Below are 15,871 nucleotides of genomic sequence, written 5' to 3'. Positions count from 1 at the left end.
TTTCTTCTAGTTGGGTTAGATTTTTTTCCTTTTGGGGTATAATTTTTTTTTTCTTTTTTCATGATATTTTTATATTTTCACTTTATATTTTCCTATATTATATTCGTACTTTTTGAGATTTTGGGAGGCCCATTAATTATGTGTCAATTGAGCTCATACTTGGATAAATTATTTATCAATAATGCAATCCCAATTTCTTTGTACCTATTTTCTGTAATGTTTATGACACTGAAATTAATAAAAAGATTGAAAAGAGAAACTTCGGAAAACATCTTGAAAATGATTTTTGAATGTTTTTGATTCAGATTTAACCTTGGATTCCAAATATTAGGCTTACAGCAGTTAATCAGCAAGAACAGATTTAGTTTCAGATTTATTTATCACACATACATCAAAACATACAGTGAAATGTGTCACTTGTGTTAACAGCTAGCACATCCAAGGATGTGCTCAGGGCAGCCTGCAGGTGTCACCACACATTCCATTGCCAAAATAGCATGCCAATGATGATCCACAGAATAAAAAAAGCAGCAAAAACAACAAGGCAAAATAATTTACTTGATTATTTTCTGGATATCTCTCTCTCTGTTTTTTTTTGCTATAACTACCATATACAGCAGTTATTGAAATTTGCATGATTTCAGAATAATCGACAGTTGTTAATTAAGAATCATGCTTCAGCCACACAAGTTCATTGCAAACAAGAGACAATCTGTAGATGCAGGAAATCCAAGCAACTCATACAAAATGCTGAAGGAACTCAGTAGGCCAGGCAGCATCTGTAGAAAAAAGTCCAGTCAACGTTTCGGGCTGAGACTCTTTAGCAAGTTTAAATGTAACCCATCTTTCAGCAGCACAAGTGAGAATTTTCCTCCTCTAGAGCATTTGCAGCACAAAAAGTGAATGAACTCCATATTACCCATGGCCTTGAAAGTAAAATGCATAATAAATATGGAAATATGGCATCAGCAACCAATGGCAATATGCTGCAGACAGCTCACAAAATTACTACAGTGGTGCTAGAAATTTTGTGAATTCTGTAGAATTTTCCCTACTTCTGCATAAACATGACTTAAAATGTGATAAAATCTTCATGCAAGTCCTAAAACTAGATAACGAGAACCCAATTAAATAACACAAAACATACTTGTTAATTAATTTATTTAGTGAGAAAAATGATCCAATAGTACATATATTTGTTGGAAACAGAATGTGAACCTTTGCTTTCAGTGACTCCCTTGTACAGCAATAACTTCAACCAAATGTTTCTGATAAATATTGATCAGTCCTGCACATCAGCTTGGACGAATTTTAGGCCGTTCCTCCTTTCAAAACTGCTGCAACTCTGGGATGTTGGTGGGCTTCCTTGCATGAACCTTTTGCTTCCAGTCCTTCCACAACATTTCTATAGTATTAAGGTCAGGATTTTGACTCAGCCATTCCAAAACACAAATTTTCTTCTTTTAAAACCATTGTTGTTGATTTACTCTTGTCTTTCGGATCATTGTCAAGTTGCATTACCCAACTTCTATTAAGCTTCAGGTAATGGACTGCTACCCTGACATCAAATGTCCTGATACAATTTTGAATTCAGTGTTCCCTCAACAATTGCAAACAGCCCCAAACCATGATGCTCCTTCCACTACGCTTCACAGTTGGGATGAGATTTTGGTGTTGGTCTGCAGTACCCTTTTTCCTCCAAACAGTGTGCATTTTTATCAAAAAGTTCAACTTTTGTCTCAACTGTCCACAGAACATTGTCCCAGAAGCACTGCAGAACATGCTGGTGGTCTTTTGCAAACTGAGATGTGCAGCAATGTTATCTTTGGAGACCAGTGGTTTCCTCCATGATGTCCTTCCATGAACACCATTCCCATTCAGTGTTTTTCTTATAGTGGACACATGAACAAAGACTTTAGAAAATTATAGAAATTTCTACAGGTCTTTTGCCATTACCCTTAGGTTCTTTTACACCTCCTTCATCATCGCACATTGTGTTCTTGGTCTTTGCAGGATGCCCACTCCTAGAGAGAGTAGCAATAGCACTGAGTTTCCTACATTTGTGGACAATTTCTCTTATTGTGGACAGATGAACACTCAGATCTTTAGAAATGCCTTTGAAACCTTTTCTAGCTTCATGCATCTCTACAATTCTTCTTCTAAGGTCCTCTGAAAGTTGTTTTGACTAAAGCATCGGCACATAAACAGATGTTTCTTGAGAAGAGCGGGCTCAGTCAGTAACTTGACTTGGTACATTTTTTTAAAAATAGGACAGGGCACCTCTAAAACCCACATCTCCAATCTCATCCCTTTGTAAAAGGCATTACCCCAGAGGTTCACCTACTTTTTCAAACAAATACATGTAATATTGGATAATTTTTCCCAATAAATAAATGAACAAGTATAATGTTTTTAGCATTATTTATTTAATTACATTCTTTATCTAGATTTAGGACTTGTTTCATCATATTTATGCAGAAAGAGAGAAAATTCTACAGGGTTCATAAACTTTCTAGCACCACTGTAGATATTGTTCTTCTTCTGATATACTTCTGAACTGCAATCGACTGCAGCCTGGAGTTTCCCTTTTAAGGCTGTACCTTTGAGCCGACAAACCAATCTAGTGCTTTTCCAATCTCCTGGGGAATTTGGTGAACTACAGCAGGGGTCCACAACCTTTTCTGCACCGCTGACCAGTTTAATATTGACAATATTCTTGCGGACCGGCCGACAAGGGAAGTGTTAATCATGACCCAAATATAGGTGATAAGTCAACTATAAGTCACTTATAAGTGGCTAATACACTCAATTTTGTTTCTAAAAGTTTTATCTAATGAATTTAATATTAAACACACAGCACACATTTTCCTGCATGAATATAGTGATAAGTCGATTATAAGTCACTTATAAGTCAATAGCATCATAACATTTTAAGTAACGTTTGGATATTAAACACACAGCACATATTTTCCTCTTATGAACATATAAAATCATTGCAACACACCAATATCGCTGAATCAGTGGGAGCCCTGGGCTTGATTCCCTGCAACAAGACGGTCCCATCAAGGGGTGATGGGAGACAGCGATACTCGAAGGGGGTTCCTTATGTCCAGCCTATTCCGCAATTTAGTTTTCATTGCATTCATTGCAGAAAACCCTGCTTCGCAGAGATATGATGTTGGAAATGGAAGCAATGTTTTCAACACTTTCGCAGCTATCTCAGGATATTCAGCCTTGACTTTGATCCAGAATGCCGACAGAGATGTTCTGTCAAACATACTTTTCAGCCCACCGTCATTTGCAAGCACAAGGAGTTGATCTTCTTCCTGCGCTGACATGGACGATTCACCAGGGACATTTAAAAATTGGTCACAGACCCATTCCTTTGCACATCTTGGGTCATTTGCGGTTGGGAAGTAACGCTCAAATTCTGTTGACAGAGAAGATAGGTGAACGCGCACCAGCTGTGAGAAGGACGGGGCAGCCTCAGCCTCTCCCAAAATCCCAGCTAATGTTGGGAACATGTCAAATATGCCCCTGTCCACTCGCCGTCCCCACAGTTACAGTTTGGCTTTGAAAGCAGACACTTTATCTGCCAACTTGAAAACAGTTGTCATTCTCCCCTGAAGTGACAGATTGAGTTCATTGAGCAGTTTGAAGATGTTACACAGATAAGCGAGTTTTGCTATCCACTCCTAGTCACTGAAGTGTACTGCCCATGTCCTTGTCAGCAGGCAGAATCAATTCTTCACCAACAGTGAAAGGCTTCTTAGCCTTAGCAATACGGCTAGCCACTAAGTACGACGCTCTCAGAGCAGCAGCATTGGTGGAGGTGATGGCTCTCAGCAATTGCTTCTGTCCTGCTTGCTCAAGTTTTTTCTGCTCAAAAAACTCAATGGCTTTGTCTTTAAGTGCAGAGTGCTTGGACTCAAGGTGCAGAAGCAGTTTTGAGGGCTTCATTGCCTCATTAGACAGCTTGTCTACACATATCACACACAGGGAGCTTGGAGCTTGCGAGTTACCAGTCACAATAAAGCCATATTTTATGTACGACTCGTCGTATTTTCTTTTGAAGGAAGCTTTTTTTTTTGTTTTTTTTCGCAGTCTCGGTCTCAGCTGTCTCTGCGTTATCATCGTTAAGTCTTTTATGTCCCCTACCACCTCTTCCAAAGAAACTCTCAAGCGACATTTGTTTTTTGCTCAGAGTAGTTGTAGGTTAATGTCTGACTGATGACACGCGTGGGTAATGACTTTGCGTGCATTCAAGTTCAACAGTGGGAGTGACAGGGAATGAGGAAAGGTGCAGCTGACTCATACCGTTTCATATCGCCAAATCATATTGTTTCTGCGCGGCCCGGTAGCACATGCTTTGCAGCCCGGTGGTTGGGGACCACTGAACTAGAGTGTCGGTATGGCTGTAAAGCAGAACAGGAACCCATGAGCAGCTCCATTACTGTGTGCCGATTAAGACATTGAGCCAGATTAAAATCATCAAGGATGAGAGCGGAAAAAGAACAGGTATTCAGCACTATCTGCCTATGTTTGACCAGTCTCCCTCTCTTCCCACCACTAACATCAGATGGGAGATGCAGGAGTCTTGTCCACACTGCCAGGATCAGGAGCTGTTATGGCCTGCAACCACAAGTCTCTTGGATGGACTGTACTCGCCTCAGTGCTGAACGAGCTCCACAGCTGTGGACTCACTTTTGGAGACTCTGAACTTCATTTAGTTTTTTAAAAACTTTGCACAGTTTGATGAAGGTGCTTCAGCACCAAACTGACTCTGCAGCTATGGCCTGCATCCATCAGCACTTGCTGCAGCACTGAACTGGCTCTGTGGCTATGGCCTGCAGCCATCAGACTTCTGAACTAGCTTCATTTGCCTGAGTGATGAACTGATTCCATGGCTGTGGACTCATTCTCAGGGACTCTGGTTGATACTGTGTGGTATTTGTTTGCTTTTTTTATTGGTAGCACAATTTGTTCTTTTTTCTTCACACATTGGAGGTCTGACAGTCTTCGTAGTGTGGGGATTTTTTAAAAAATGGGTTCTATTGTGTTTCTTTGTTTTTGTGACTTCCTGCAAGAAGACGAATCTTAATGTTGTATACAGTATACACTTTGATAATAAATGTACCTGGAAATACAATATAGAATATTAATAAGCCTCTGCTTTCTCAATGCCAGTTTTTCTTCTCTCCCTCCCCCCGTGATAAAGTATGTAAAGGGTTAACACGGTCGGTTAAACATAGCAGCCTGTTTTTCTGCAAGAAACTACTGATGATCAACAGATGTGCTAATCTTGCTATTCAATGTTGAGCAGTATTTCTCCTTGTAGTTAGGCAGTTAGGGCTTCAAGGTCCTTGCCTCTTTGTGCAGTCATGCACATAGATAAGATCTGCTCCTGTGTATGTGAGCAACTACATCTGTTCTGTAATTTGTCTCTCTGTACTGTCATTCACATAAATAAGCTCCAGCCTGTCCTGTGTGTGTGTATGCGAGCAACTATATCTATCCTGCAAGAGGAACTGCCAGTTAGTTGGTGGACTGAGCAGAAACAGTCACTGACTGTCCAAAGTGCCCCCGAGGCTTTGAATAAAGGGTCTCCAAGTGAGTTTATCCGGATTTGACTTCCACATTTGGCACTGCGAGCAGGGTACCAACATAGGGACTGTGACACGGCAGGCTGAGTAAGCGACAGACCAAACATCCTATCTATGGGGACCGATTGGGCCCGCAAAGACAAATTGTCTTTGTCGCTCGCTCCCTACGATACTGGTGTGAGTCTCTGCCCCTCACCTGGACCTCAATGGGACCCAGGTCAAATCTGCCAAGAGACTCATATAAGGTAGGACAACTATTTGAAAATTGAAAACCTGACAGGTGTCGGGTAAGAGTTATGAGCAGTAGACACCGTGTCTGGTTAAAAAAAAAGGATAAAAACCATACAATTGGACAGGTGCCATGTGTCGGGTAAAACTTAAGAGTCTAAGAATTAAAGTCAGGTAAAGGAAGCAGGAAAATTGAACAGTACGTAGCATGTGCAGGTATTGGGTAAAAATTAAAGTCAGGTAAGAATCAAGGTCTGGTAAAGAAACCAGGAGAATTGAGCAGAAGACACCGTGCCTGGTAAAAAGACAAAAACATGGGACATGACCTATTGTGTCATAAAAAATAGTACAGGAACTTCACTAGGCAAAAAGTATGAGCTGTTTCATGATAAAGAAGAGATTTACGTGTTTTAAGTGGTACCTTACATAAGAAACTGAGGGACAAAGTGTGCCCATGGGGAGGGTCTTGGGATGTGACAAGCTGTGACCAAGCCATAAAAATGGTCTGGAAAAAGAATTGCAGTAACAAATGGAAAGCCTTGGTCGAGGAATAAAACTGAGGGCCAAAAGCTACAAGTGCAGGGACAAATAGGAAATGAGATACTGGATCCCAGGAGCATGTCTGTTTGATGAAAGTGATCACGATAAAGACTGGCTAATAATAAGACCCGGGGACCTGAAATATCTCTGGGGTTCTCTGACACCGTGGGAGGAAGGGTGAAACAAAGGGGAAAGGGGAGGACAAAGCTCCCATATCCAATCATCCCACAAGGTGATACCGAAGAACGGATAAGCTCAGTCCCCGAGAGCAGTCCCCCACCCGAACCCCAGAGACAGCTAACTATCCGAATGATGCCAAATCCCAGGGCGGGGAAGCAAGATCAGCCAGTGGTTATCCTGTCTATGCCCCATGGAAGACACAAGAGATGATCACGATAATGAATCATGACCCTGACAGAAAAGAGAAACCAGCACTTCTTGCACAATATGTGTGGAACACAATTCAGATGTATCATTATACATGTTGCATGATATTATCTGTGGATGAGGGACGGAAATAGAAGGCAGAACCGGGATACCAGACTTAGGCTACGTCCACACTACGCCGGATAATTTTGAAAATGAAGCCTTTTCTCTTCGTTTTGACCCTCCGTCCACACTGAACCGGCATTTTCATCCCCCGAAAATGGAGATTTTCGAAAACATTCTCCAGAGTGTGTAAATTTGAAAGCGATTGTTTCGCGTTCTAGCATGTACGGGGTAAACGGAAAGATTTTAAAACGTTGTCATGGCAACACCACAACAACAATACTTTTTCTGCTTCTGCTTGGGACTGCGCAAGCACTGCCAGACGGCTGTTCTTGGTTCTTGGTTCTTGATCCTCCAAAATATTCCGCATGGAATTTAAACTGGACATGGCTTTCAAGCTGGTCCTCTCAGTTTCTCTGTTTGCATCCTCTGTTCTTCTGCCTGTACCCTCTGGTCTCCCAGTCTGCGGTGGTCGTACCCTCAATCTCCTGTACCCTGGGGTCTCCAGGCCAGCACTGTTGCTGACTGACCACCGCTGTTATAACGCGCAGTAGGTGTGAACAGCGTGAGAGTTAAATTGTAAAGTGAGCTTTTTTGACTAGATCCCCTAAATTGATTTGATTGAATCTATCTTTAAAAATACTAATGTCAGAAATACTGTGCAGGTCTGGCGGTAGAAAATTCCACTGACTTGTTGATCTTGGGTAGAGGACAGCTTCATGCGTGTGTTGTTTACTTTATTGTCTACGTTAATAGTTTGTTTGGAATTAAACATCTCCACTGCTTTGCTGACTTTATAGTCGTTTGTAACTCACAGAAACAGCTCGACCTCATTGTCTGTCTAAACGGAGAAGTCCGGTCTGATTTTTCCAGTGGAAGTTTTCTTTGTATTCCTCGAAGACATTGTTGAAAACTTTCCTTCGCTGTTGTTGTTGGTATTCTAGTTTTATTCTATAGAAATAGCACAACGCCGCCGCAGAAACGTAAATATTATACCATTTCCTCTTCGCTTGTTTTCTGTAGATGTGTCTGCGTATGCCCAGTAGGAGTAGATTCGCCCAAATATTCCGTTTGGTGTGGACAGAGATATTTTGAAAAACGCCTAGTGTGGACGCCTGTCGTTTTTACTCAAAACCGGCGTTTTCAAAATTATCCGGCGTAGTGTGGACATAGCCTTAGCTGATGAAGTTTAAGGGAATGGGGGATTCTCACATTCCTGTAAACAATGGATTCAGTACTGACTATGTCTATGACTGCAGTGTGTTTGAATAATGTCTCACAGCTGCTTTCTTTGGAGCAAGGTAAGGGTCAAAGTTTGCCCAGATCCACATAAGATGTCTCTGGGCTTTTCACACCTTTTAATTCTGACAAAAAGCAGTACCTGATGGAAATTAGACAGAACATTCCTTTCTTAATTAAAGCACAAATTTGACAGATGTTCTTATCTTTGTAATTAAGTTGTGGCTCCAGCAAACCAGGTAGGACATTCTTTTCTTTAATTAAGGTGGCTGGAGTATACTTTTGTATCAACAGTCCATTGACTTGACCGGAATGGTTATCAAACTGATTGTTCTTTTGTGTCGGTGGTCTTATAACTTCTGACAATTCTGACATCAGGCAGCGAACTTGTAGAACCTCCGGGGAGATGAGAAAGGTTCTGTCCCTGATGTCGGGTCCAAGTTCACTCGCCGTCTGAGCTCGAAGAAATAAATGGGTGAAAAGATAAGTAACAATCTTTTTGTGCCGTCATTATTTGATCCAGCAAAGTTATGTTTACATAGCAAGAGGTGGGGGGGGGGGGGGGTGCCAAGTGTCAAGCTTTGAAAATCAGACCAACCAGATAATCCAGGGATTGGAAAAGGCACTGCAACCATCTGTTAACATTACCAAGGTACTAGAATGTAAACCGAAACCCGGGGAATCAGGGTTAGATTACCGGGAGTGCTTTGTATCAGACTTATGTGGGGGACCAGATCTTTAATAATAGGAATACTTCCCCTCAATTTAATGTGCTGCTACTCCAATGTCTCCCTTTTAAGTTAGCCATGATGATTAAGACCAACAATACGGACTGGCCAGATAATGATTGTAATCAGATGCGGCGGGCCATAGCTTACTACTGGGATTCCAGCACGGAGTCCAGATCCGCCTCAAAGGGAGTTGCAGTCAAGCGTGATTTTGTCCAATGGGGTGAGGGACACCGACGGAGGTCAGATAGTGGCCGGCATCGTGGCCATACACTGTAACCAGGAGACCAGGATTGGGATCAATTCCCTGATTGGCCTTACCCCCTGCAAGATGACCCCCTGCGCCCCAGGACCTGGCCAGCTGATGGCAATAAATGACAACCCCAATGACCTTATCCCCGAGAGAAGAAATGGGCCACCTCAGCAAGTGCCCATGCCGGGGGGAGCTCAGCCTGGAGCGTGTTTTAACTGTGGCCGACCAGGACACTGGAAGGCAAGGTGCCCCTGGTTTCAGCAGAGACGCCCAAGGCCAAACCAGGCAGTCACCCCATTCTCCAGGAACAATCCTTTTGCTAACTGACCCTTGAAAATGTTGCCCGTTGTGAGGAGCAACCTGCAAGAGGAACCCAACATAATCCGTCAGGTAGATGGAATTTAACTTACATTTATGATTGATACGGGGGCAACCGCTTCCACTCTCGATCATGAGATAGTGTCAGAACATGGATTCTGGTTTTCCAGGGCCATCATTGCCCTCTCGGGGTTCGAAGGGTCTGAACGAACATACCAACGGACACAACCCCTATGGGTGGAGTTTCAAGGAAGGCAGTATATACCCTGGTAACTGCAGCTTCTAATATTACCCTACATCAGCCTGTAAATGTGCTCTCTTCCCACTCAATGCCGGAACTTTTGACCTCCCAACAGACGCAGCACCTCACTCAGGCACGACAAAACTGCTATGAGACAGCCTTACTGAGCAACCCGCTGCTGACATTTTCTCACTGCTCCACTTTAAACCCGACCAATTTCCTAACGTCGCCACCGCAGGTTACAAATGATTCTGAACACGATTGCGTGCTGTGAAATCAACTCCTCACTACCGCCCACGAGGACCTCACGGACCAACCCCTACAGGACCCCGACATAACCTTGTATGTCCATGGTAGTTCTTCCGTGGGCCCTCAAGGCCAGAGATGTTCCAGCTATGCTGTGATCACAGATGACATGGTGCTCGAGCAGGCAGCCTTTCAACCAGCCATGTCAGGACAAAAAGCTGAGTTATTTGCCCTCACTCGTGCCTGCATCTTCCCCAACAAATCTGCAAGCATCTACACTGATTCTCAATATGCCTTCAGGGTAGCTCATGACTAAGGTGTGCTTTGGGAATGACGGGGTTCCCTCACCTCCTCAGTGTCAGCAAGACCAAGCAACTGATTACAGACTTCAGGAAAGGGAAACTGGAGGTCCATGAGCCAGTCCTCACCAAGGGATCAGAGGTAGAGAGGGTTAGCAACTTTAAATTTGTTGATGTTACAAGCATGGCAGTGCCTCTACTTCCTTAGGAGTTTGCAGAGATTTGACATGACATCAAAAACCTTGACAAATTGCTATAGATGTATAGTGGAGAGTACATCGACTGGCTGCATCATAGCCTGGTATGGAAATGCCAATGCCTCTGAATGGAAAATCCTACAAAAATAAGCAGATTCAGCCCAGTATATCACAAGTAAAGCCCTCCCAACTATTGAGCACATCCTCATGAAATGCTGTCATAAAAAAGTGAGCATCCATCACCAGGGATCCCCACCACCCAGGTCATACTCTCCTTGCTGCTGCCATTGGGTAGAAGGTAGAAGAACCTCACAACTCACACCACCAGGTTCAAGAGCAGTTACTATCCCTCAAACATTAGACTCTTGAACAAAAGGGGAGAATTACACTAAACTTCACTTGTTCCATCATTGAAATATTCCACTACCAAGGAACTCAATTTCAAAGACTATTCATCTCTTTTAAGTTCTTGTCATTTATTTATATTTGCATTTGCACAGTTTGATGCCTTCTGCACTCTGGTTGAATTTACTTTGAATGCCTCAATTTCCTACGTTCCAGTGAATCAAGTCCTAATCAATGCAACTTCTCTTTGTTACTCAGGCCCCCAAGTTCAGGCAACATCCTGGTAAATCTTTTTCTGCACCATTTCTAGTTTAATAACAGCTTACCCTTAACAGGTAACCAAAGATACACAATACTCTAAGTGCACTCTCACCAATGTCTCATAACTGTGACACGACTTCCCAACTCTGACACTCAATGGCCTGAGTGATGAAGACCAGTGTGCCAAATGCCACCTCATCAGTCAGTGATGCTTTCAATGAACTACGTACTTGCATTGCTCTGCTATGTCCCTCTGTTCCATAACACTGATAAATGAAGGTGGCACACAGAATTCACATCCTCTAAACTTGTCCAATCTGCGTACATGGATAGTTGAGGTTTAGGGGGGGCTGTGGGCCAAAGATCCACAAATGCTTAATTGTGCCCAGGTGAAACTTCCTTGGTCTTGACTTAAGATCACCACCAATGTGAAATTTACAAAACATATACGAGTCTCAAAATGTATGGATACATAATGCAGTTTAAGGTAATAGCACAGAGCTTCCAAAATAAAATTGCAGCCTACATCTGACACTGGCCATCCAGACATACGATGTGATTCATTTTGGAAGCTCCAACATGGCACTGGTCAGTTAGCCAATGCTCTGTGATTCAATTCATAGCCAAAGTTTGTACAATAAATCTGTTCAGATCTCAATCAAGTCTCTGCATATTTATTGTCACTATCATTACCTGTTTTAACATACAAATACCGCTTTATCTAACTTACTTAAAACCAGAACTAGGATAGTCCTTATTATACAAATAAGTATCATAGCAGAAGTCAAACAACTCCATCAAATCTTTTATCTGACAACACTCTATATTTTTGGGGAGATACTATACAATGTGGCTCCAAGATGAAATATTTGGATCACAGAAAGGCTTGCCTTGTTAAGTCACTGTATGCTTAAGAAGTTTAAAATATTATTGAAAACAGTAACTGGGATGTCAGAATATGGTAAGTATTTTAAAGTTACAGATGTGATCAGTAAAGAAACTCTACATAACAGATCTTATGAAATAAGTTCTTATGCCAGATGGGAAGGTAACAGTGGGATAAAACCCAAGTGCAATAAATTCAACAATTTTGCTTTTACTTACTTCCAAATTTTAAGACCAATGCCACAAAATTAATTTTTCTCAATGTATAGACTTAAATCCTACAGCTCTCTGACGGTGGTGTCTGAAAAGAGGATGCTGTCCAAGTTGAATGCCATCTTGGATAATGTCTCCCATCCACTACATAATGTACTGGTTGGGCACAGGAGTACATTCAGCCAGAGACTCATTCCACCGAGATGCAACACTGAGCGTCATAGGAAGTCATTCCCGCCTGTGGCCATCAAACTTTACAACTCCTCCCTTGGAGGGTCAGACACTCTGAGCCAATAGGCTGGTCCTGGACTTATTTCCTGGCATAATTTAGATATTATTATTTAATTATTTATGGTTTTATACTTCTATATTTATACTCTATTCTTGGTTGGTGCAACTGTAATGAAAACTAATTTCCCTCGGATCAATAAAGTATGACTATGACTATTTTACAAACACTTGAAACTGTGGCATCTAAAGCACATCCTTGGCTGTGCTACCCTAAGCTGCAATCCAGTACGTTTGTAGGTCCATGACCAGAGACAGGGTCTGGAGTTTTATTTCTAGCTCTCTTTAAGCTCATTATATTCACTGGAAAAAGCATTACATTACTCTGCAATGTGTAAAACAACAGATTAAAAGTCTGTTTGGATACTAATGAGTATCATCTACATGACTCTACATCCAGCAGAGTAAAATCTGTGTGTGTCACTAGTCAGATCACAAGAGTTCCACATCATTGGAATCTTGAGTGCAAACCTTTTGTTTAATTACATAATTAAACTTGCAATGGTCAACCACAAACAGATTGTACCCATCAGCATACGAGGCTGTGTTCACTCAACATGGCTCCGTGTTGACTCCACAAAAAGGCTCATCAACACAGCATTCTATATTAGTTTTGCCAACCTGCAGATTTTATACAGTCACTGACAGATACAGGCAGATCACGGAGCCACCAACTGACATCTGCAATGACTCCAATAACAATCATTGAGGTACAGCTGGTACCACATATTTTCAGGAACTTTGCTTTTAAAACACTTTCCAATGAGCTCCTTCAGAGTTGCCCAAATAGTCTCGATGTTTTAAGCTCGTATTTAGAGAAAAACCATGAGCTCGGGACTTCCTGAATGACCTAAATTGCCAAATTAGATCATCGAAAGGTGAGGTTTAACTCACCTGAAAACGTCGAAGACAGTGTAAAGTTGATGAAATCTCATACAATCTTATTCGTTAAAACAGACTTCACAAAGAGATGTTGCAAACATCCAGAAACCGTTGTGAATATAAACACTATATAAATTCAGCACATTTGCAGCCAAACTAAACGGCACGTCCAACCGATATAAACATTTATCGCGACAGCAGTTGAGAGGCACTGATTGCGGCCTAGCTTCTTCAGAGAAGCCCGGGCCCGGCTCACTCGCACGTAGCGATATGTTTCCGAAACAAGAGATTATTTGGGGTGCTGTCGGGAAGATGCTGAAGGAACGGCAGCGGTGGAATGGGTCCGGGCTCAACAGGCCTCAGCTCGGGCCTCAGTGACTCTGCACACACCAGCATTGTGTCCACAGTGACACAGCAAACCCACGAGCGGCGAACACGACCGTCACTCGCCCAACAGATACATTACCAGCTCTTGCTCCTGCTCCTTCTCGCCATTGGCCTTCTTGTCCTTCTCCTTAGCAGCAGCTTGCTTCTCGTCGCCCCGGCGCGCCGCCGGCTGCTGGCCCTTCCTCGCGTCGTCCATGGCGGTGCACGGCCCTCCTGGTGGATGCCGGGAAAGGAGCTGCAGGGGGCCGGCGCTGTCACCGCGCGACGGCAGCTCGTGCTCTCCAGCTGTCCATCAAAGGCGCCGGAGCTGAGCACGTCACGGACTTCGGTCACAGCAGGGTCATGACGGAGATGATGCAACGAAAAAAGAACAAAATCACGAGAAAAACACAGGGAAATAAAGGTGGAGAAACGAGAGAAAAATCTAGAAATTGGCTGTAAAATCCGTAAGAGGAATATCTGTGCATGGGGGGGGGGGAGTTTGAATGGTTTAACCTCAGTAGCCCCCAAGGTGTGAATTAGTTAGGGATAGTTCTTCCTTTGGTTAGCTCATGTTCAAGACACATAATCGGGACTGGAAAGCAAGAGGACAGAAGCCAGAATAAGAAAGTGAGATGGTGGTGGTGGTGGTGGGGAAATGCAGATTTCTACTCACACCTGTCAGCTTCTCCACCCACTTTCTTATTCTGGCTCCCTTTCCATTTCCATCTGATGAAGTGTCCTGGCCCAAAACGATGACTGTTTACTCCCCTCCATAGATGCTGTCTGATTAGCTGAGTTTCTCCCATATTTTGTGTGAATGCTCAAGACTTCCAGTATTTGTAGAAACTCTAGTGACTATATTTTAGCTAAAAGTCTTTGAAATGTTTTATGTGGAGTATAATCTGGAATAATAAGGCTGGTAGTACTAGAGAAGGAAGTGTAGCCAGTCAAGTCAACAACTAAAGATTAGCATTCTCTTAATCATCACCTTCTTATTTTTACCCCTCTACTTCTTGCCATGATAGAAATGTAGGGTGATGCAGTTGGTGGAAACATACGTAACTCACAGCCACTGACATTGAGTTGGAGCAACACACACTTCAAAAAGGGCCACTTTTCAACATAATTGTATAAGGGCTAAGAGTGTTGTAAAAGCAAGCCTGAAGGCTTTGTGTGTCAATGCAAGGAGCATTCGTAACAAGGTGGATGAATTGAATGTGCAGATAGTTATTAATGAATATGATTAGTTAGGAAAATTCAGTCGCTAGGTATACATGGAGAGATGGTAAATTGGATTAGACATTTGCTCGATGGAAGAAGCCAGAGAGTGGTGGTAGAGAATTGCTTCTCTGAGTGGAGGCCTGTGACTAGTGGTGTGCCACAGGGATCAGTGCTGGGTCCATTGTTATTTGTCATCTACATCAATGATCTGGATGATAATGTGGTAAATTGGATCAGCAAGTTTGCTGATGATACAAAGATTGGAGGTGTAGTAGACAGTGGGGAAGGTTTTCAGAGCCTGCAGAGGGACTTGGACCAGCTGGAAAAATGGGCTGAAAAATGGCAGATGGAGTTTAATACTGACAAGTGTGAGGTATTGCACGTTGGAAGGACAAACCAATGTAGAACATACAGGGTTAATGGTAAGGCACTGAGGAGTGCAGTGGAACAGAGGGATCTGGGAATACAGATACAAAATTCCCTAAAAGTGTCGTCACAGGTAGATAGGGTCGTAAAGAGAGCTTTTGGTACATTGGCTTTTATTAGTCGAAGTATTGAGTATAAGAGCTGGAATGTTATGATGAGGTTGTATAAGGCATTGGTGAGGCCGAATCTGGAGTATCGTGTTCAGTTTTGGTCACCAAATTACAGGAAGGATATAAATAAGGTTGAAAGAGTGCAGAGAAGGTTTACAAGGATGTTGCCGGGACTTGAGAAACTCAGTTACAGAGAAAGGTTGAATAGGTTAGGACTTTATTCCCTGGAGTGTAGAAGAATGAGGGGAGATTTGATAGAGGTATATAAAATTATGATGGGTATAGATAGAGTGAATGCAAGCAGGCTTTTTCCACTGAGGCAAGGGGAGAAAAAAACCAGAGGACATGGGTTAAGGGTGAGGGGGGAAAAGTTTAAAGGGAACATTAAGGGGGGCTTCTTCACACAGAGAGTGGTGGGAGTATGGAATGAGCTGCCAGACGAGGTGGTAAATGCGGGTTCTTTTTTAACATTTAAGAATAAATTGGACAG

The 15,871-nt window shown here is 42.6% G+C and overlaps 1 protein-coding gene across 1 annotated transcript in view; it reads right to left on the bottom strand.

Annotated features, from left to right (window-relative positions):
* psmd2 (proteasome 26S subunit ubiquitin receptor, non-ATPase 2) overlaps nucleotides 1-13,893 on the bottom strand; it is a 74,798-nt gene extending 60,905 nt beyond the window's left edge. Inside the window, exon 1 of the mRNA XM_072255241.1 lies at nucleotides 13,722-13,893. Within this exon, the coding sequence (XP_072111342.1) occupies nucleotides 13,722-13,838 (117 nt within the window). The 5' untranslated portion in view covers nucleotides 13,839-13,893. The remainder of the gene's footprint in view (nucleotides 1-13,721) is intronic.
* Between the last annotated feature and the right edge of the window lie 1,978 nt (nucleotides 13,894-15,871).

This window comes from Mobula birostris, chromosome 4 (genome assembly GCF_030028105.1).
Source record: "Mobula birostris isolate sMobBir1 chromosome 4, sMobBir1.hap1, whole genome shotgun sequence".
In the NCBI taxonomy this organism is placed as follows: domain Eukaryota; kingdom Metazoa; phylum Chordata; class Chondrichthyes; order Myliobatiformes; family Myliobatidae; genus Mobula; species Mobula birostris.
This window is presented reverse-complemented; position numbering and strand designations above follow the sequence as displayed.